The 24,380-nt window shown below is 31.6% G+C and overlaps 1 protein-coding gene across 1 annotated transcript; it reads left to right on the plus strand.

The window, feature by feature from the left end:
• The first annotated feature begins 9,397 nt into the window (after positions 1 to 9,397).
• On the plus strand, positions 9,398 to 23,545 carry LOC136969670 (uncharacterized). Its single transcript, XM_067263954.1, has 9 exons — positions 9,398 to 10,224; positions 14,585 to 14,771; positions 16,699 to 16,962; positions 17,040 to 17,204; positions 17,280 to 17,426; positions 22,073 to 22,197; positions 22,274 to 22,612; positions 22,782 to 23,504; positions 23,540 to 23,545. Exons 1-9 carry the CDS (start codon positions 9,505 to 9,507, stop codon positions 23,543 to 23,545), a joined length of 2,676 nt encoding a protein of 891 aa, XP_067120055.1. The 5' UTR covers positions 9,398 to 9,504.
• The last annotated feature ends 835 nt before the right edge of the window (positions 23,546 to 24,380 follow it).

Raw genomic sequence — 24,380 nt, forward strand, 5'->3', positions numbered from 1 at the left:
TGTTTTTTTCGGTGTCCCATCAAATTTGGAAAATCGAAAGCATCATTTTCGGCATATTTTGCTTTTTTATAACTAAAAAATCAAAATGCTGTTCAAACAAGAAAAAAATTGTTTGTACATGTTTAGAGAAGATGTGAGAGAAAGACAGTGCCAAAACTGGTTTACAAAATTGCGTTTTGGTAATTTTAATATCGAAGATACACCACATTCTGGATGGCCATTTGAAGCCAATGAAAACAAAATAAAGGTACTGATTGAAGCAATCTGCTGTATAACAACACGTGAAATCACTAATAGATCAAATCTGTTAAATTGAACCGTTTATTATTACTTAAAACGAATTGGTTTCGTTTCAAAGCTCGATATATGGGTTCCACATGTTATTAAAGAGAGATGGTCTCTATGGTGGGATTTCAAAGAAATTTGTTTTTGAGCTTTTACCAGACAATTTAACAATTGATTCGAAAGTGTACTGCCATCGAGTAAACAAATTGAGTAATATCATCAAACAGAAAAGGCCAGAATTGATCAACAAACAAAGTGTAGTGTTTTACCATGATAATGCCAAATTTCACACAAGTTAGGTAACTCGTCAGAAACTGTTATAGCTTAGATGGGATGTGTTATCACACCAACCATATTCGCCAGATCGGGCACACTCAGATTATTACTTGTTCCGGTCTATACAATTTTTTTTTTTAACTGTAAGACATTTACTTGAAATGACAATGTCAAAAATCACTTGGATCAGTTTTTTGTAAACAACGATGAAAATTTTTATGAATATGAAATCATGCTACTACCAGAAACAATGACGACAGGTATTTGACCAAAATGGTCAATATATAATTCAATAAAATATTTATTTATTATAGGTGTGAGACCGCGGATTTTAGCGGGAAAATTTGTGTAAATGAAAGAAAACTTCCATTTTTTTGTTCAAGACTTTTGTAAACAATCACCGATAGAAAAAAACTTTTGGCGGAGAAACGGAGCAGAGGTCTGCAGTAACTATCAACAGTTAGGTGGGAAAGTTGACACTTAGGTGTCAAGAATTCGCAAGTCATCGTCAACAATCGACCGCTTCCAAGGCCGTCTAGATCAGTGTTTCTCAAACTTTTTGGACCGCGACCCCCCTTCTGCACTTAAAAATTTCAAAGGACCCCCGAAGAATAAGTATGTGTCAAAAAGCATCCTGGAGGGAGGGGGTTAGGCTCGTATTTAAATATTTATATTATTTTTATTGTTTATATGTGCAATTTATTTAAGTAAAAATTATTTTATATATTTTTTATTTCTATTATTTCTAAACATGAATCCATAGTAAATTTATAAAATATTTGAAAAAAATTGATCTGGCATCAATTTTTCAGCGACCTCCCAAATATTTTTCACGACCCCCTTGGGGGTCGCTACCCCCACTTTGAGAATCACTGGTCTAGATGATAGGTATCATCTAGACGGCCTTGCCGCTTCCCACACTAAGACTATAAAAGCTCGCGCCACCGGAAACTTAGCGCGCTCGCATAGGAAGTTGTTATTGTACTGTACTTGTGTCCGTCTCCATGCCCAGGAACGAAGTCCCGTCGGAGAAGACCTACAGCAACTCTTCCACATCGTCGGCGACCGCCATACATCGAATTATATCGTCCAATCTCACACCAAGAGGTATTTTGTTAGTATCTTTGTAAACTCTCTCTCCCGCAACAGCAATAGCCTTAGCTCATAGCCACCTGTTTGTTTAGAACTTGTTGAGCTTTATATGGTACTATGCGGTTATACTTGCATATAACCGCATAGTACCGTAGAATAGTTTGTAATCGCCTTGTATGTTATTCTAGTTATTCAATAAATGTTTTATTTGTTAACCTGTCTCCTGTCAATCCAAGACGCCTGTCAACTTACCGACGCACCTCCCCACTCACTTTTTTGCCCTCCTAGCCATCCGAAACGACAACGAGATCGGGTTTTGCCAACCCGTGCAGTCAACCCGTAAGTGGTCAGCGAGGATAAACCCCTGACCCTTTGCTTATCTCACATAAGAATATTGCGTTTATTTTTCTATGGAAAAAACGAAATTACTTTCCGAACAACCCAGTAAAATAAACGTTTAAATAAATCAATACTATAGTAATTATATAATGTTAAATTGAATTCACTGAACTACCTGATGTATTTTAATTGCCCTATCTATATTCCTGCATTCTCACTTCAAATTATAATTTTAAGAAAAATTGTAAATGTGATGTGGCTCGCCAGTGGCATTAAATGGCCCGTTGTTTAGATGAGTTTGACCGCTCTATAGCGTTGTAATATAGTATCGTACCAGTTTTTCAACATTGACGTTCCTAATATTAGTATGTTGTTCTGTCGGGGACAGATCTGGATAGGAACAATAGGGATAATGTCCAAGCCACCTGACATTTTATTTATTATAAAAATTACGTCTTGAGATTCGGTCATATGCTCTAATGGAATGGAAGAGTGTTAAATACGTTACTATTTAATGTTGAAAAATACTGCATATAAGGAATTATACTGCAATTATGTAGTATGTTGTAAATTGTCTAGAAAATAATAAACGTTCAGAAATTTCATATTCCATAAAAACTACCAAAATTTATGTGCATATAAGTTTTTAGCTTTTATGTTAGACTTTCTTCAAGGCTAAAGTAATTGCTAAAGTGATCAGAAATACCGATTTTAGAGATTGTGTTCCGATTTCAAGTATGTACTGAATTTTAAAGTTGCGCTGATTAAGAAAGAAAATTGCCGAGTAGTTACCCCAAGCAAACAATAAAATTAATTAAATATTTTCATTTTACAACTGTACGTAGAATTAATATATATATATATAGCCTATATAATTCATTGATTTTTACAGATATATTTGCAAACGAGATTTATACAAGATTTAACGTATTAATTTTCAATTTTGATCTGGAAGATTACGTAGCGTCTAATGTAAGTGGCAATTGAAATTGAAATTATTTTTAATTGTAAGAAATAAATTAGTATAGAGTATAGACTGACATGGATACTCTAGTATATTAGTATATATGGATACTCTAGACAAATTAGTATAGAGTATAATGACATGGAACCTCTATAGCAGTGGTGCGCCAACCATGGTCACCACTGCAGGGGTCGCGAAAAATTCAAAGAAATTTATTTGACAATAAAAAATATAATGCTTTTTTTCAACAAGTATCAGGTACCAGTAAAACAGTTAAATGAAATTATATTATTTATAAAAATAGAACTATATTTTTTTACGAAAACGATTGTCTGTATTAGTACCTAATAATTGAGCCGCTCACTTGGCAAATCGATTAACACGTCGTTTTTCAACCACTAGGGGTGCCTTTACTTCGATTGGGAAGTAAAAGCATCTCTAGTGATCCAGGGTCTCTCTGCCACTGATAAACTACAGACTGGATGCCTTTGCCCGCTTTTCACACAGTTGAATTTAGGCTAATCGGTCTTCGATATCACGGCTATTAAAAAAGGTAAACCTGGGAATTCTACATGAACGAAGATGCTCTCAATATCATTTCAGGATCGATTTTTCGAAAGAAAGTCTTCAAAGACTTTCTTTCGGAAACAGAGATGCCACAGGCAGTGAATAACAATTTGCAGTATTAGAAGTTGACTTTGCAGTTTAGGTAGAACCATAATAAATCGTCCAGTTTTGTTTGCTGTAATTTTTATTCAGGATTATCCCTAAATGTGTATGTATACTTTAAGACATTGAAGACGCTACGCAAATTTGCGCATTTTTGAAAAGTTTTATGAATCAATTCTTGATTAATTTTTTTATCATCTGAACTTAAGTAAAACGTTTCGATGCCTCTGTTGCATATTATTTCATTCAAACGTTTTGTTTTCAACATTTTATGTTTATTATTGTCATTCTTCATGTCTTGCTTTTAGAAGCAACCGTTCTTGTAATAACTTTCAAAGATATTTTTGAAATTTGGTTATCAGACCAAACTAAAATTATTAAGGCTGTTTATAGTCAAGTACTAGTATTTCAAGATTTTGAAAAAAATATGACAAAGAAAATTTATGAATCACACGTTGGTTGCTATCGGTTAAGTTTCAAACAAACCAAGAAGCAAGAACTAAAGATTTGAGAAATATCGCGAGATTTTTCTAAAATTTTACTAAGGAAATATCTCGATTTAAAACGTAGAGAGATCTTCACAGACTTTGTGACTTCAAATCCATATATCACAAGCTTGCATATTTTTATTGGGAAGGAGGATGTCGTATATTCGGAAATGATGTCGCTTCTGCAACAAAAATCAACAAAATTTTCAAATGAAAGTGAAAAATTGGAGAGTGCGAAACTTAAAAATTATTTATCTTATTGAGTAAAAGTGGCAGTTTTTGAAAATTGCTTCTTTTTCATTAGAATTTTAGTTTTTTTAACTTTTCATCACCTTTATTTTCTTCTCACAACGACTTATTTATGTAAAGATTGTGAAATATATTTATAAAGACTTGAGTTTAATAGCCTACTAAATTTAACGTTTATTTAATTAAAAATTGACCAATGACGTGTTTTATACTTTTGCTCGTTTTTTATATTCCCGAACCGCTGTGTATGGGCGAGATCGTGCCATGCAACTGCTAATATACTGAATAAACCAAGAGAGGTTTTAAGGTCGCATGTCACGTGATAAAACGCACGTTTGCTCCGCCCTTTCGCCATGTTTATGGTCTAGCTTCCGCTTGCTTAGCCTGCAGATTATTTGACAGGTTGGCAGTGCTTTTTCTCCATTTAAACTTAATAGAACTGCAATATTTTTATTTAAACAAAGTTAAAAAAGATGCTATTCTTGCGGGCTGTTTTTGCAGTCTGACAGGACGAGATGGTGTTTTATATGAAGAGAAAGTTTCATTATGTCAAAGTGTTGATCCATACGAAGCTAGCAACTTCGTTGTGGGTAAAGAGTTGTAGCCTAAAGTAGAATTTAGCGACATCATAAACTATTTGGTTTTGATGACTACATTTTTTCACAAATGAAAGCTTACAAATCTTTAGAGGCTCATAACTATCTTATAAGTGGTTGGATTTCTCCTGATTACGTGCTCTTTCATAACGCTCCTTATATGCAGTTGGGTTGTGGCTACTCTCATACTCAATGTATAATGTTGGCACCCAGTCTGGTGATGACTCATACAATGAGGAAGGTTTTCTTTTGCGGTAAAAACACTTTTTTAATGATATATTATTATGGCAATTTAATATTAAATAATTGTTATTAATACATATAAAATTATTAATATCAAAAAGAACTTATCATTATGGTATATTATATGGAAATAATAAATAAGAATTTGTCAGAAACAAAGTTGAAGGTTACTGATTATTTATTACTAATGTAAAAAATAGCATCTTAAAGAAATGTTAATGTTGCTTACCAAAATAACCTAACTTAACTATTTGTAAGTGATCAGTCGAAAGTATTGGTTTATATCGTTAAAAATATACCCACTTTTATTTATGTAAATTATACTGGAAGGACAGTTAGTTCAAAATTCATTTTCTAATTCTTCATCTGCTAAGCTATTATCTTTGCTTAACACTTTAATATTAACTCTACTGCATATCTATTATAGGCAGACACTATGAAAACAAACTGAAAGGTGAAAAATAAAGTTAGTACACAATTATTATCTATTCAAACTAAAATCTTCGGTTGTTAAAATTATTTAACTTTATTTTGTGGGTATTAACAAAAGGATTTATGTAACCGGCTTGAACACACTTTATGAAACTCATGCAAAAGTTTATCTAATTATTTATTGATAACTAGCAATCTTATTTACAGCTTACATGAAATGTATCGCCGACACCTTATCGACTTACCACCGCATTTCCCACTCGACAACTAGCCCTCCTATTTAAAGCCATCCAGTGACAAAGAGAGCGGGTTTTACCAACCCGACCCCCCTACCAGCGGCTTATCTCACACTTGTGACGCTCTCGCAAAAAAAAAAAAAAAAACCCAAACACACACATAGAAATGCGAGATTTTGACATCATCTCCATATAAAAATGAAAAAGAAAGCTTCAAAACAAAAAATAAAATTAAATGCTCAAAGTCTTTTCCACGAAAATCAAGAAACAGAATGCATCATTTGCAAGAAAAGCTTTCGAAAAAAAACTGGATTCAATTGGGCTCACGAAGCTTACGTTGACATTGATCCATCAAATAATAATTATTATTGTGACATTTGCAAGGCTAAAAACGCTTAGGCCATTGTTAATAAGTATGTGCTGGGCTACCCGCACTTTCCCTATTACCGTATAAAAGGTAAAAGTAAAAATAAATTGAAATTTTATAAGATATTTAAAAAAACCCGACAACGATTATATAGCGATTAATTATACGATTAGAGCATTAGACCATTATATAATCTTAATTATTCGTTTATCGTTAATCGGCTAACTTCGCAATCATCTCATCCTTAATAATTTTATTTACTTAACTAAGACAGTTAAATGAAAATCGTGTTCATTGAAATAACATTGATTTATTAGGAATACAGTAAGTTGACTCTTATTATTTTATATTTTTTTACAATTGGTAAGTTTTCTATTGGTTTTAGTTTTATTCTAATAATTTTTACTTACCCGGCTCTGTTATATATAACAAAGGGCAAGTATGACGATCAGTCAAAAATGACCTCCCAAGATTTTTACGTTTTTGGACTCAGGGCACCTTGAAACACCGAGAAATGAAAAAAAAAAATCGGGAAAAAACCCCAGATTTTTTTCATTTCTCGGTGTTTTTATGTATCCGTACATTCATCCCTGTATGTATGGATGTCAGTGTGCGTGGGAAACACGATTTTCTTTAGAAGTGTTGAACACGAGATCGTGTTATTAACCAATCACATGGCTTCTTTTCCACCTTTATTTGTGATTGATTAATAACACGATCTCGTGTTCAACACTTCTAAAGAAAATCTAGTACAACACAGTTTCACAACAAATGAACACGATTTTGTTCATACTCTCTGAAGCTTAATAACTACTGTGCTTTTTGTCGAAAATTTCTGAAATTTTGCAGGGAGGTTTGTGTATTAGGGGAATTGATGTTACTAAATTTTGATGGTTTTGGTCGACGGGATGGGGAGATAGAGAGGGATCGTGTGTCTTATCTCGGATAGAGTCGGACTTAATGACGATTTTACTCGTTATTAGCATTTACATTTTTTGTTTTTTTTTTTTATTAAAACCCATCCCTATTCTCAAAATTAAGCCTTTTGCTATTTTATAATAATTAAAAATATGGAAAGTATTTTAAAATAAAATATCATAACAGATGCCGCCACATGGTTTTAAACGTTGTCGGGAATGTTAAGCAACTCGTTGCTGGATTTTTTCTATTCGCTAAAAGATTCATTGTAAACGATTATGTAAACGAAAGATTTATTTTAAAAATTTTAAACTAAGAAAAAGGAAGAATTTCATTGTTGACATTACGAGATACAGAGGGAAAAGGTAGTAATAAATTCATAACAAACTTGTAATAAATGAATATAGTTAATAATTATATGATAGTTAATTTAACAAATTATTGTAGTGTAATATTGTTTACTTAGTAATTAAATAATGTGATGTAACAATAATTATACAGTGGAACTTCGCACAACGAGTATTTCGCATAACGAGTGGCCAGGAGAAGGAAGTCCCGGATTGAGCGCATGCTCCATCAGTCCGTGTTTAGCACTCGTTCAGCTAGCATCTTAGTGTCGCTTGTGATCACACATTTTTCCAAACTCGTGATCACACGTATTACGTATAAACATCAACAACCATAGCCCGTTATATAATAAACATGCCAAACGATATGCCAAATTCTTGAGCTACGTAAAGGCTATAATTAAATATTAGAAATTAATTAATTTGACTAGAGGTAGGCAGTTATGCTTCCATCTCGTACTAAATTTAATGACCGATTCCAAATTAAATTCCAGAAATGTCTAAATTAAAAATTAATTATTTATAATTATTAAATTTAATACGAGATGGAAGCATAACTGCCTACCTCTAGTCAAATTAATTAATTTCTAATATTCTAATTATAGCCTTTACGTAATCCAAGAATTTGGCATATCGTTTGGTGTGTTTATTATCTGATATTTTTTGTTTTCTGCGAATCGAATTCTCATTTCAGGTTGGTTCATTCGGCGCTAGAAGAAAAGATTATTCACGCTCCTTAACAATGTTTATTGTATAATTTTCTTTGAATAAACGTTATACATAAATTATTTGAGTATTTTTTCGGCGTGGAACGCATTATCGTATTTTACATTAATTTTTATTGGAAAATTGTTTCGCTTAATGAGTATTTCGCATTACGAGTAAGACTCTGGAACGAATTATGCTCGTTAAGCGAGGTTCCACTGTATCTAATAAGTTGTGAATTAACTATCTCAAATATTTACTGTTTCATTTAAATTAATATTGCTTTAATAATGTGAATATAACAACATTTCTTGAAGTAGCCTGTTTATTTCAGTATGTTTTAGACATATTTTGTATATTGTTATTATTAATATTTCAGATAACCAGATATGAGACTGAAATTTCTAATTACGAGATTATCAGGTTATTCCACTACCGTCATCTCTAGACAGACATTAGAGAATCGTCTTCAGGAATGGGGATTCTCTGTGCTGGAGTGGGTTGAAATGGAAAAGACAGATACGCAAGATGATAAACCTTCATTTGACGAGCATATTATCCAGGTGGAATGCGTTAGCGATCGTTTATTTACTGATCTGTTTGCTGAAATTGATATGCTGACAACATATTGGTGTAGAGTAAACACAAATTGTTGGTTAACGTTCGTGACACCTGAATATTTTCATCAAACTAAGGTAGCTTACCACGAAAACTGTCGACTTAAGTAATTTTTATTATGGAACTCTCATCTCTCAAACACAGTATGTAATTCACAGATTTCACAGAAATGTAAAAGGATTGCTCTCAGCAAATTTCTATCATGACATACGAATATTGGAGATAAAATACCGCGTAAACATTTTGGATAAGAACAATACTTTATTGGCAATAAAATATAGTTCTATACGAAGAATTATTTTAAGTATAAAAAGAAACTCTGCTTCACTTTTCTTAGATATCAAATATCCGCCTGTTGCTCATTCTAATGGAAAAAGAGTTTTAACTTTTTATTCTGTGGACAGAGAAATTCATGGTAAATCAACTGTTTTGGCGTTACGTATTCGAGATGTAGAATTTGCGAAAGAAATAGTTAGTAGATTTCATTCATGTAATAATGCAATGCCTATCCACTATGGTTCGATAGAATTAATTACTAGAGAAGTTTTGCATGTGCCCAGTTTTGAACTGAGTAATTTTGATTGCACGTATAATTTATTTGCTATACTTACTAGAAGTTTTGTCTTATTAGAACAAACCAGGGAAGGTTGGAAAACTTTCATCGAACAGCTGGAACAACAATGCGAAGAAAATTCAATTTGTTTGGCAAAAGCTCTGGAGTATGTATTAGATTTGCAGATCGTGGTATACTTTGTCACTATCCAAATGCTATCAGATTAATGTATCATTGGTATTGTAAGAGAGATCAGGTTTATGTAAACGATAATGAATATACAATTCCTCCCAATACCAAACCAATTCGACGAGTAGTTTTGACTCCAACAAAAACTTTGTTTTATCCTCCTAAATTTCAGTTCAGTAACAGAATTCTGAGAAATTTTAACGCAGATTATGTACTCCGAGTATCTTTTCGAGATGATGATAATAAAAAGTTGAGTGGACCAGCAAAATATAGCGAAGATGGATTGTTGGATTTTGCAGTTACTATTCCAGTGATTGAGGGAATAAGAATAGGCACAAGACATTACAAATTTTTGGCGTGGTCAAATTCTCAAATAAGAGATCACGGTATATGGATGTATGCAGAAGACGATAAAGGAAATAATACAGATACTATTCGAGCATGGATGGGAGATTTCTCGATAACCAAGAGCATTTCCAAGTACATGGCTCGTTTGGGACAATGTTTTTCTCACACAGAAGACACAGTCAAGATTCCCTTAGAAGACCGTTACGTCATCACAGAGGACGATATTGAAGGCGGAAACAATCCTGTTACAGGGAAACCTTATTGCTTTTCAGATGGCGTTGGCAAAATGTCTAGACAATTAGCAGAAAACGTGAGTATATAATTATAATTATAATTATAAATAATATATCTAAATCTGTATCTATTTTGAACAGTTTTAAGTTTATTTAATATGACTATAATTCAAAAATGCTATTAGGTCTTCATATAAATTTTTGGTTCATTTGCGAAAATAAAAATTAGTATCTCGACTTCTACACTTCTGTAAAAATATCTGTTGTCTCAGAATTCTGAACTTCACTTTAATATTCAAAAAGTAAAATAAAGCTGTCGGCTGTTCATGTATTATAAATTTTTCAAGGATTGTATGGTTTTATCCACTCGACCATGTTAATTAACATGTCTTTTTATGGATTTTTCTAAATAGTTTTAAAAAGTTTTGTTAACAGTGTTATCAATAAACGTTTTCATGACGGTTAGTAGTGTCAAGACGGTAAAAACATAAACTTGCTTCTCCTGAGGGGTACAACCTGGTGCTGGGGACCCATGGTTCGAGTCCTGGGGACCTATTCTGAGCTCTTTCGATAACTCAACGAAAGCGATACACGGACATTCGATGTCTCTTTAGCGAAAGACAGTTAACGAACCTTAGACAAATCGCTATTCTCTACTCCACGTTAAGTAGGTTTCGCTACGGTTAATCGGTTGAGATGCGTCTGAGTTCCATGCTATCGATAGCTGTTACGCTTTAACCAACCACAGTTTTGTTAACCTTGTCTTTTTGTGACGTGACTTCAACCTGCCGTTTTCCAAGCGAAACACGAGTTTCTGGTATTGTCGTGTACCAGCGTTAGCCAAATTTGTGATAATATGTCACCAAAGACAGGCTTCGGAGTCGCTCACTTTTCTCACTTGTACTCACTTTTCTCACTTTTCAGGTCATTTTCTCACTTTTCTCACTTTTTTGGTCATTTTCACGTGCTTAATTAAGATGTGGGACAAACCAAAAATAATTTTAAAGCCAAACGAATTGCCGAATTATCGGTCTATCGGAATAGAATTTTTTAGAAGAAAATACGCAGCCCTGAGCAGACTCAAAATTGCAACTGCCGGCTCAGTGTCGTTAGGTTATAGGAAACAAAAATTTATTTAACGTATTTAAAAAAATCTTTTATGCACTTAAAAAATCCCTCTCATTACAAATTCAGAAGCCAGTGTTGAGTAAAGTTATGTACTCATGCCATATTTTCATTATTTGCCAAAATCTACCTTATCCGAATTGCATTTCCTTCTACAGAGTTTAAAAATAAGTATTCTAAACATCCCGCGGTTTTGGCTGTTTTCTAAGAAAATCACTAAAGTCTTTTTGCAGGGGAAAACACATTACGCAGGGGGATTAATCTCTCAAGCTGACAACACTGCTGCCGCTTTTAAATTCAAAATATATAATTATTAAAATTAACACGAGATGATAGCGTAACCTCCTACCACTAAAAAAGATTTCGTTTCTGACCATTTAGTTATCCTGGTTATAGCCCAATAATTTGGCAGATTATTTGGTTTTAATTAACAATCGGGTTATGGAGTTCTCGTTTACAAAAATATTTTTTTACTTGATTTATCTTTAAATAATTCATAAACTTGAGTTTAATAAAATTACTTTAATGATTTCATAGCATATTGTTAACGTTAAATCACATCTACATCTTTCCATAAATGTATGTTTAAATTGACTACAAGTATAATTATTCCATATAGTAAGTGTTATTTTCATAAAATGTGTGATTACTTTGCTTGTGAAATATCCATTTTTTAATCTTCTCTTATGCCGATTATAATTGTGCATTAATTGAGAGACTAAAAAAGTAAACGAAAATGTAAATTCATATTTACTTATAAAATTTACCAAATAAATTAAAATATTCGAAGTGTTGTAAAAAGTACAACACGTAATTGCTTGTGAGAAAGATTTTCACACGCTTCCCAAATCATTAATAAAATAATATTTTACTTATATTATTTGGAGTATATTTATTTCAGATTTATTATTTTATTTGGAAATCAATATTTACACATCTCGAAGCATTAAAAAATAAACAGTTTCTGATAATGATAAATATCTGAGAATAGCCAAATTAGTGAAATCAGCATCGAAAATCCCGTTCCCATGAAAGAGAGGATCAATTTTATGCCGGGCACTTTCTCCTGATAGAGCATCAGTGTTAGAAAGAATGCTTAATTCACTTTTGATTGTTAAGGAGAGACTAAACATGTATGACCAAAGCCCACACCTTGTACCTATTACAAAGGACGACTGAAATTAGCTTCCTCGGTGCATAGAAATTATCAAGAACGATTGGAAAATGAAAAGAAGTTAAAAGAATAAGAGAAACGGAAAAAAGAGCACAGAAATGTTTTGAAGAACAACAAAAGAAAGCTGTTCGTAACATGAAGATTATGGAACTGCAACTGAGTTTAAACCAGAAAAATGTAGAAGAAAATGAAATACATGCGACAGTCCAAGTTTTGTTAGAAGCAGCAAACAAAAAAACTGGAGAAGGCTATTAACAGCAAGAACATGAATGAAGTACAAGCAGCACTTGTGATGCTTATTAGTGTTAAGTGTTCAAAAGCAAGAGGAAGCGAAAAAGAAGGAAGCTGATAACATGCAGAATAATCTTAATAAAAGAACATCATCTTTCATGACTGATTATTTACAGAAGCCAAAGACTTTTCAAGTATTCATGGTTTACTTGAAATACAGAAGCCACTGGTTATCGGGAGACAGAAAAAAAAACGCGATATAACCGAGTAATAAAAATTCTGGGCTTTTACTGAACAGATTATACATGCTATGGAATCGCTATTCTTTCATCAGCAAGTGTTTCTGATATAAAATAAGCTTAGTTTTTCAATCCTGAATTTTATTCGTAGGTTATATCGAATTAATTGACGTTTACGTAAACATCGAACGCCCATACGAAACCATGAACGCCCATTTAGCATTATTGTTTCTTTAAGAATGACATTGAAAGACAAATACTGTCGATATAAAAACAAAACATCAATTGCGATTTTATTATACAGTACTATATAAATCGCTTATTAGAAATTCGTGTAGTTTATATTTTTCAATAAAAATTATAAATACTGTAATTGAAAATTTAAAAAAATAAATATTGAATATATAATAGAACATCAAAACTTATAAAATTAGAGTAAAAATTCTCTAAAAAGCAAAATAAAGTTACTACTGTATAAAAATTTTAAAGTTTTCGTTCAGAATTAAAGAGATCTTTTCCTTACACATTATGCGGTGAATTCGAAATTTCACACCTTTATGTGAATTGACGCAATACCGTTAATTCACATAAAGGTATGAAATTTCGAATTCACAGAAACTTGTAAACGAGGAGACTGTACTTAAAACTAATAAATAAACAACTTTTATATCAAAAGGAAACAAATGACAATCGATCTATCCACCTGTTCTGCATATTTAGCTCTTTCTCGTATTTCGTTGCAAATAGAAATTCAGTGGCAATTGGTAATTTAAAATTAATTGACTCAAATGCTTTTAAAATTTGGGGGACCAAAAAAACGCGATATAACGAGTGGCTACTATATTACAGTATATACAGAAATTTTTAAAATGTGTTTAACCGTAACAGAATAAAAAGAAAATAACAATTTTTACCGCTATTTTGCTGAGTTTTCCTTCTGTGTTTTCACTTTGTTTTGTCACTATTGCACTCACTTTTTATTCACTTTTTTTCTGTATTTCAACTCACTTTTCTCACTTTTTCAAAGGGGAAATAGCACTCCTAGGCCTGCCAAAGAAGGAAAAACAGCCAGGAAACTACAAGTCGTCAGTTCGAGATATTAATTAAAACACTTCGGCTCTACCTTTTCTCGTTATTCATACAAAAATGTAATAGTAATTATTTATTGTGACATCGTCACAATGCCGAGCTGCAATCTTTAATCATATTTTTAATTAATTTAATTTAAAATATATGCTCTCTACCTCAAATTAGTAGCGACTTGCCTCTGTACATTATACTTTTCCTTTTACAATAGAGTCGTTCCGGTCATCTATCTAACACCTTTCAGGGGAAAATTTTTGAATTGAAATAACACGACTTCCGGTTTGCATCGAAAGTCTTGATTTTTTTGATTTTTGAATTGAAATACAAATTTCAATTCAAAAATCCCTCTTGAGCGGAAATATGATTGTCAGTTGTTTCTTGACAAAGTAATAACCGAGTAATTGTTACATTTGTCAAGAAGCGTTTTGACAATTATTTCTTTATATATACAGTATATATATAAGAAAATTATAGATGTTTCAAAACACCAGTTGCTTTTGAAAGACTATATATAGTATATTATTGCATATTCAAATGTTATAAAGTAATACATTTAAAATTTCATTTATCATATTTTTGTAGGTTAGTGAGAAGTTGGAATTGAAAAAAGTTCCGTCTGCTTTTCAAATCAGATATGCAGGTTATAAAGGAATGCTGGTTACGGATCCGACGTTGGGAGACGTAGGTTTGAAGATTGTGTTTAGAAAAAGTATGAAAAAATTTGACAGTCCATCTAATCAGCTTGAAATAATAAAGAAAAGCCAAGCTGGTAAGTGATTAAAATAAATTTGGACAAACAATGTTAACTGAATATCTGTATGATAATGCTATGTTATGATAAAGCCTTACTAACCAGTCTACTGAGATGAAATGTTTGAGTAGAATCAGACTTCTCACAGAAAAATGACACTGCATTCGAAAGTGTCAGTGGGCAAGTTTCTAGAAAAATCTGAAATCTCAAAAATATCAAATGTTTTTAAAATTTTTAGTTTTTATCTATTTTGAAAATAAATCCAGAGTGTTCATAATTAAAGGTTACATTTCAGAGATGTAACCCGGGAATTAATCAGTAGAATGACTATATTTTACACGAAGACTTCTGTGGTGATGGAATTTTATTTCAAAACAAAGTTAGTCACAAAAATGTCCTGTAGGGCAGTAAGTGGTGCTAGTATACCTAACGAATAACTCAAAATGTGTCAAAACTTGCGATACACACGGTATCGTAAATTCTGAGACACTGTGTGATCATGCAACCACTTGATCGATATACTGGCTTCCATTATCGGTAACAGCTAAAATTGCCAAATCTCACGTTAAATGCACTCAGTTTTGGCGGCCAGCATATCGAGCATGCTGTTGCGTAACAACACAGCATGCGGTATGTATCGTATGTTTTCAGACATTTTGAGTTATTCACTATGGTGTTGCAGCGCCATTTACCGCCCTAGTGGACTTTTTTGTAACTAGCTTTTTTTCAAATAAAATTCCATCACTACAGAAATCTTCTTTAAATTACAGTCATTCTGCTGATTTGTTTCCAAGTTATATCTTTTTGAAATGTAAACTTTAGTTAGATCACCCTGTATTTAAAACTTTATACTGTTGCATAGGAATAATAAAATTTGCATTATATAATGCATTTTAAACCAGCTAAAAAGTGTTTTATTCACTTTGACTCATTTCACATTTACAATCTTCAGATTTTTATAAAACTGAAAATTATACGATGTTGTCTTGCATGTCCTAGCAACAAACATTGCTCTTCTTATACAAGACTTTAAAGAAAAATACAAGAATTATCTTTCTCTAGCAACATTAGCACATTTCCTCTGTATTATGACTGTAATTGCATTAAGCGATTTATGGTCACTTCAAGATCAAAAGATACAAAAACTGTAAAAAGCACATTTTTTAAATTTTGTCATTTGACCAGTTATTGTACCGGGTTTTTCATATTATTCATTGTGCAGCGTGTACATATGACAACCATGAGCCATATTAATCATTTTTTTATGCAACCAAATTTATGACAATGCACAATACTTTTCTTGTGTTTTTGTTTGACGTAATTTAAATAAAATATTTGCTTTTCAGTTGTTGTTGCATTTGTATTAAGTTTCATGCTGATCAGAACAGCGTAAAACTTAATACAATTACTTCCTGAGATATGGGCCAAATTAATGCTTATGAATGTATATTCCGGGTGATATATACAATGTAAACTATGTATAGTTTACCAAATTACATTCCTTAGGCATCTGAGTCGTAGTTATCCTTGCGACGACTGTTTCATCTGTCGGGATCGGATCGCCAGTGTTTCTGCTCCATACGACGGTCTTGACGAAGTTCGTTTTTTCTCTTAATATTTGTTGATCACATCGCTCTCGACCTCTCGATATATAGCAACTTGCGCGGATCACCCCATCTCGATTTCCGCCCTGGATCTTTAGCGCACTGAGTGCCCTAAACAAATTTCGATTCACAAAATACTGGCAAGCAGGATCGGACAATTTCGGGTTATCTACTGTCAGATTAGTGAATTTTTATTGCGCTAATTACTAGAAAAGTTTGAAAATTATAGCTCCAATTCCTAAATAAATTCTTATATAGTTATTTTTAATATAAAATATTTAATGACAGTAGCGAACAACTGCTTTACTAAATTGAATAAATTTATATTTTATTTTATTTAGTACCTGTTCAATTAAATCGTCCAATGATTAACATCCTGAATCAAGCAGGCGTTCCTAATGAAGTATTTATGAGATTACAAGAAGAAATGCTTTCAACGATAACAGATATTTTAACGGATGATGAAAAAGCTGCAGAATATCTTACTTTTAAATTGACTCTAAAAACTATGACAGAATTTAAAGAAATGGTAAATGTAGGAATTGGTTTGACAGGAGATCCATTCTTTCGTGGACTATTACTATGTTTTCGAGAAAAAGCGATTCGTGAGTATTCACTTTATTTTATGTATATTCTTTAGCATATTGTTTATTATACTGTAAGCAATCACTAATTATTTCAGAGGATATTAAGATGAAAGCTAGATTATCCATAAATCCCAATGAAGGACGGACTATGTTTGGAGTTCTAGACGAAACAGCCACTCTTGAATATGGCCAAGTATTCATACAATATACGAAAGATATTTTAGATCAAGAAAGTAGTACAGAAACCATAATTAAAACTGGTAGAGTATCTTTACAAACTGAAATATAATTAAAAGTAAGTTACTTGTTATTTTAATTAATGTATAATATTTCAGGTCAAGTATTAGTTACAAAAAATCCTTGCATTCAACCTGGAGATATTCGGTTGTTAGAAGCTGTTGATGTTCCTTCTTTACATCACATTGTAGACTGTATAGTATTTCCACAGAAAGGGAGCCGACCTCATCCAGATGAGATGGCTGGTATAATTATTCGTATTGCTTATAATGATTTTTAATATTTAATATTTTTAAATTACTGTAACAATAATCTAATACTCAAGGTAATTATGTACTAAAATAGAGTACAAAAGAATAGATCAAAATATTCAGTTTTTTGAAAGTAAATTTTACACATCAGACAAAAACTAAAAAATAATAGATAATCATATTTATTAATTAAATAATTTTTTATCTTCGTGGTAACAAATATCTAAGATAAATATGTTCGTTTCGTATATCAAAACATGCTATTAAATTTCCAAATCTATAATCGGAGCAATTAGAGAATCATAATAAAAGACTTGTATTTTTATTTGAAATTTGTATGGATTTTTAATAAGTATATAGTTAAATTAGTTAAATCCACGAGCTTATTCTATATATGATTATTTATTACAGCTTATACTTTTTATATATAATCTATCAATTATAAAACATACCGTAGGCTTATATGAAGAAAATTTCAACAATTATCTTAAGGAACTGATCATACGAAAATCACACAAGCTTTGCATGATCTTCGTGTGTATAATACATATACGTGGTACGATCCAAAAGTTCGGGGAATGCAGTAATCTACGACAACAAAAGCATGTATTTGAAGTTACAGCGTATGAAATGGATTCTACCAAACCACCTCTACGTGTTCAGGTTAATTTCACCCATGTCATGTGATTAAACCGCCAGCGCTGCTGTTTTTTTCCGGAGATAGTTACCTTTGTCCTGCGACGTAATCAAAGTGGAGTTTCAAGAACAACCTCCAACATTTCGACTTCACCGTGACCTTTCACCGTAGAATCACCGTACACCTTTCTTAGCAATTTTAAAATCTCCGTAGGTGTTTTATCTGAACGCTGACAAAATTTAATGTTGGAGGTTGTTCTTAAAACTCCACTTTGATTACGTCGCAGGACAAAGGTAACTATCTCCGGAAAAAAACAGCAGCGCTCGCGGTTTAATCACATGACATAGGTGAACACGTAGAGGTGGTTTGGTAGAATCCATTTCATACGCTGTAACTTCAAATACATGCTTTTGTTGTCGTAGATTACTGCATTCCCAGAACTTTTGGATCGTACCACATATATATTAATTAGTTGTTAAATTATGTTTTTTGAATATGTTATGAGACAAAACAAAATTAATGCACATTTTTATATTTACTTCAAGCTATAGATTTCAGATGCGTGAAATAAGATAGATTTGTAAATATATTAATTTATTAACTTCAAGTTTTTTTGAAACATCGAGAAATATCAATTTTTCGTAATAGTTTTAAACACGCTATCCTTTTGGTTCCCCATGCAAAGCGTCCTTATGAAAAGTGTCTAAAAATTATGTTTTTACAATTATAAATACTCCTTATGTAATATTAAAATGACCCCTTTAGCGCTCTGAATTCTAGGATTCCATGTCGCGCATTAACTGTTTTATAGATTTTGTAAACGAACATTGTTACGGTTTGAAATAATGTTTATTTTTATTTTCCCGGCTGTTTTATATTGATATGTTATGGACAAAGTGATTAATACGGGCATTATGAATAATGACCAACAAAATCGGGCATTGTAATAAATTTCAATAGTTTATCAAATTGACCGGTCATTATGAATACTGCTACCACCTAGTCGGGCAAAGTGATGATAACACAAGTTGAGAAGTGATCATCCGACATACGCTAGCCAATCAGAACTTACATGTTAGTTGCGCATGCGTATTGCATTTAGTACCGAATTTTAAATTTATGTGACCAGTAGTTAATCTTTTTTCTTTGACAAAAGTAACGATTATGGAGGAATCATTAAGTGACATGAACAACCAATTAAACGAGTTAATAGCAGAAAAAGGTGAAAACAATTAAATTTTTACAAAATCAGCATATTTGTTAATGATAGAAAAAGTGAGAGTCAAAAATGGAAGTTACTTCTAACTTACCGGAAGAATGTCAGTTAATAGTACTTTAAACTAATTCACAAAAAATAAATATTTCTAAATGAAATAAGTGGAGTTTTTTTAATCAAATTTAAAATTCGGTATTAAACACGATACACACACGCGACTGAGTGCCGATTGGCTAGCATATGTCGGATGATCACTCCTCAACGTATTATTATCACTTTGCCCGACTAGGTGGTAGTCGGGCAAAGTGACCGGTCAATATTCATAATGACCGGTCAATTTGATAAATGAATCAATATTTATCACACTGCGCGCCCTTTTTGGTCATTATTCATAATGCCCGATTAATCACTTTGTCCGTAACAGATATAACAGAAGGAAAGTGTAGTGTTCGGTCAAAAAATGACCCCCCCAAGACTTTTACATTTTTGGACATTGAAACCTCGAAATGCAAAAAAATTCCTAGATTCTTTTGTGTATGGATGTTAGTGTGTGGTACGATTTTGTTCATCCTCTTTGATGCTTAATAACTCCCGTGCTGTTTGACGAAAATTTCCGAAATTTTGCAGGTATGTTTGTGTATTAGAGGGATTGATTCTATTAAATTTTGGTGGTTAAAGGTCGAGGGGTAGAAAGATAAAGGGGAGTCGTGTTTCATATCTCGAGTAGGATCTCGATCATCAAAATTAAGCTTTTTATCATTTTATAATAATTAAAAATATAAAAAGTTTTTAATAATAAAATATCATAACATATGGCACCCACACAGCAGTTTTAAATGTTGCCGGGAAAGTTAAGCAACTCGTTGCTGGATTTTTATAAAGAATAGCTGACTTTTTTATCGTTATTGGGAGCTACTGTATTTACTACTAATAATGTCTTGTTTGCGATGTTTGCCATCAATGTCAAAATTTTAGATATCGTGCAACCTTATTAGGAATTAGGGTTTCTCAAACGGGATTCCGGGATCCCGGTTGTTTTTTTAACCCGGGAAATCCCGCAAATTTCTTAAAAATTCACTTTTTTCTTATTTTACGTTAAGGTTGAGGAAATTTTGCAAATAGAAAGTATAATTAACTCATAAACTGTCAGAATACATTTGTATTTATTAATTTTAAACCTACTTATTAGTTTTTTTTTTTTTTTTAATTTTTGCTCGTTATGGCAGTCACAAATGGTCAATAATCAATACGTAGCTTATTTGTGGCAGGACTCTCAAAATTCTTTACCAGTAATATCTGGAATAATTGTGCTTATGCTGTCTTAATTTTTAACCATGCCCAGTAGCTTCAATGACTGCGTAACGCCAAGTTGTGCGAATTGGGCAAGGATCAAACGAGTACGAAGTCAGCGAGTATGAAGTTTTTCTTCATAATCTGATTATTAAAGACAAACGAACTGCCGAATTATTGGGCTATGATGTTTCTATTAAAGTAGTCGAGGTAGACAAATCAAGAATACTAGGGAACAAAAGAAGTACTACAATCTCAAAAACGAACTAGAAATCTTTCAGGATACAGATGAAAAACACATAATATTTGTCTTCTCTTAAATGCATTAAACACGATTCCAATCACATCAAAATGAATCGGAAAAGGCATTCTCGGTAGCAAGACTTTTCATTACTAAAATAAGAATTAGATTGAGTGATCGGAGTATCGACCATCTTTGCTTTTTAAAATCTTATAAACATTTACAATATTTTGTATTATATTTTATTTAAAAAATCAAAAATTACCTTCTAAGTTAGAAGTTTGATCTTATAAAAATTTACAATATTTTGTATTATATTTTATTTAAAAAATTAAAAATTACCTTCTAAGTTAGAAGTTTGATCTAAATTCATTTTTCTTTAAATTTTCAACTCAATTCAAAGTCATTTTTTGTTGTTGTATGCAGTTTCCAGCAAACTTTAATAAATTTTTTCTATTTGTGAAAATTTCTACGTAATTCAAAGGTAATTTTTAATATATATATTACACAGCATTATTAATATGATTTTGGAGGTTGCAGAACGTATTAAATTACTTTAAAAAACGAAAAATAATTATATCATTTGATTTCATGATATTTTGTATATCTTAAAAATAATCAATTTTGTCCCGGGATCCCGGGAAACAGTTCACTTTTATCCCGGAATTCCGGGACAAGCAAAAGACCGGGAAATGTGAGAAACCCTATTAGGAATTCAGCATATGATACAGCGAACGTTTTTATTGTGAGAATTATTCCAGGGTCGCTAGACAGTTTTTCCTAAAATCATATAAATCGAATAAGATTTCAGATTAAGATCCCTGTTATACTGTATTAATATAAGAAAGCTGGCTTCAAACACATTAACTAGTCTGTCTTGGTGTATTAACTATGTTATTGTGTATTTACCTGTTTTTTAATCGGTAATAGAATTTTTATGAAATACCAACTGTCACTGCACAGAATTCTAATATTTTTTATAATACTTTCAACCTGTTTTAATAAACCTATTATATGAAATTCGTGAAAAACGTGAAATTTTACAATGTTTGTGTTTAAATTTTAAGAGTCAATAAATTGCATTGCTTCTTAATTTTTTACGTTGTTAGACACTGATAATTTTTTGGGGTTTCTTGGAATTTGAAGCAATGAGACTTCACAGTATTTAATTCTTAGCTTTAGACAGTATTTATTATTATTATATAATAAATTATTAATAATCGATCAATATTTTTCAATATTGTCTTTTATAACAGGTTCTGATCTGGATGGAGATGAATATGCTGTTATTTGGAAGAAAGAATTGTTTTTTTCACATAACAGAGAACCAGAAAACTTTCCTTCTCCTGATGAAGATAAGCAATCACATGCTTTATTCAATGTAAGTTATAGAAAAAAAAATTTTTAATTAAATCGATTTAATTAGTTAGACAAAATTAAAATTCCTTATTTCATAGGTACGTAAAGCAGCCGAAATTTTGAAAGAATATATTAAAAATGATGAAATTGGTACAATTGGAAATGCTCACTTGGCAATTTCAGATCGATGTGGCATAAATTTTCCAATATGCAAACAGATTGCTCGAAAATTCTCTCTGGCATTAGATTATGTGAAGACTGGCCATCTGGAACCTCTAACATGCGATGAGAAGCCTTATAGATATCCAGATTTTATGGAAAGAGGAACAGAAAAATACACTTACCGTTCGGAACGTGCTCTAGGAGATTTATATAGATATTGTAGAACATATGTACAGAAAACTACATCTATTAAACAGGAAATAATTAAATTGCAGGTGACTAATTTAAGTTATTCATGTATTAAATGCTTGAAACAAAAGTATTTAACTGTTTAAATTATATGAGATTTATTACATCAAAATATATCTAAAAATCTTTTTAAAATATTTCTTGGAACTAATATAATCATATGATAAATTCTAACAATAAAATTCTATATTTTAGATTGACCCTGATTTAATTTATCCTGGATGGGAAAAGTATGAAGAATCTGCAAAAATCTCTCGACGAAACTACAATCATTTTCTTCAAATTTTGATGCAGAAATATGGAATTCAAACAGAAACTGAAATCATTTCTGGTGCTTTTAGAAAACTTCACGAACTACACGCCGAGAGGAATGATGCTTCCGATGTTGAGAAGCTTATTGTTCTCTCTGTGGAAACGTTACAGAGACGTTTTAGAAAAGAATTTCATCATGAATTTGGAATTTCAGAATATGCAGATGAGATAGATCCAACGATATTCGAAGATGTATTGAAGAAGGCTTCTGCATGGTATATTACTACTTATAATAGCAATTCTACTCGATATCTCAGCTTTCCGTGGATAGTTGGAAAATATCTGATCAATTTAAAAGCAAAACAAGTTAAAGAAACAACATTTCATACTTCGATAATTACAATTTTAGATAATCATTTACAATCCACAATAAGTACATTTCCAAAATTTACTACCGAAGATAAACTTGATCTGTCTAACTATTCAATTTCTCCAAATGTAATAACATCAGCTTACAGATTAATTGGTCAGTGGATGAGCAAAAAGAAAGAATTCAAACCAGAAAATGAAATTTGGCTTTCAGAATATTTTCCACTTATCTTACAGAATAATTATAATTTAAGAAAAGCAAATAATGCAGGTTCAAATGTAAAAAAGAGCAATATCGTTAATTTATGCTTGGATTTTTTAAAATCTGTTAGAAATAATTATTCTCTACCCAAAAATTTAACTTGGATCATTTCCTACGCTAAAGATACTTACGATATTTTGGCTGCAACTGGTAATTCATCAGTACTCTGTCAGTCTAAAGAATGTAATGAACCTGATGAATTAATAGAATTAGAACCTGTTAAGATCTTGGCTAAAATAATTCCTGGCCCAAGAAACAAAAAATCTGAAGTTTTAGGGAATATTTTATGGTCACTAGTTGATTTAAAGAATGTAACTGTTAGAAATGGAGAAAGAAATTGTTTAGTTGTATCGGCAGTCGGATCTTGGAAAGCCATTAAATATCTTCAAGATTTCTTTCATGTAGACACAGAAACCCTAAAGAAGAAACTGGATAGAAAAAAAAGAAATTAAATAAATTTTAATCTTCAAATGAATTTAAAGAAATTGTATTGCTAACGTTTAATGTAAATTTTATAAATTTTATGCATTTCATTTTTCACTCAAACAGTTTCTTTCAGTTTTTCAAATGTGTAAATCAAAAGCTCGTTGTTTTGTGAACAATATGTGTGATCAACACAGTTTATTAATTATACTGTTAATTAGTGATATGATTGTATTTGAAAATATATCCATTGCATTTTTAATAGCTGTCCTTTTTGTTGTATTAATTTTGTTTCGGATAATTGAAATATTGTACATACAGTATGTAAATAAAATGATATGCAGGTCATTATAATGTTATAATAAAAAGCTGTTTTTTAATAGATTATCTGATTTTTTTTGTTTGACATTTTCGTATAAAGGATCTGTTAAATTAAAAAAGAAAACTGTATATATAACGTAGAGGTTTCGTCTTAACGAATTCGAATT

This window comes from Centruroides vittatus, unplaced genomic scaffold (genome assembly GCF_030686945.1).
Source record: "Centruroides vittatus isolate TY-2023 unplaced genomic scaffold, ASM3068694v2 contig_18, whole genome shotgun sequence".
NCBI classification, from domain to species: Eukaryota; Metazoa; Arthropoda; class Arachnida; order Scorpiones; family Buthidae; genus Centruroides; species Centruroides vittatus.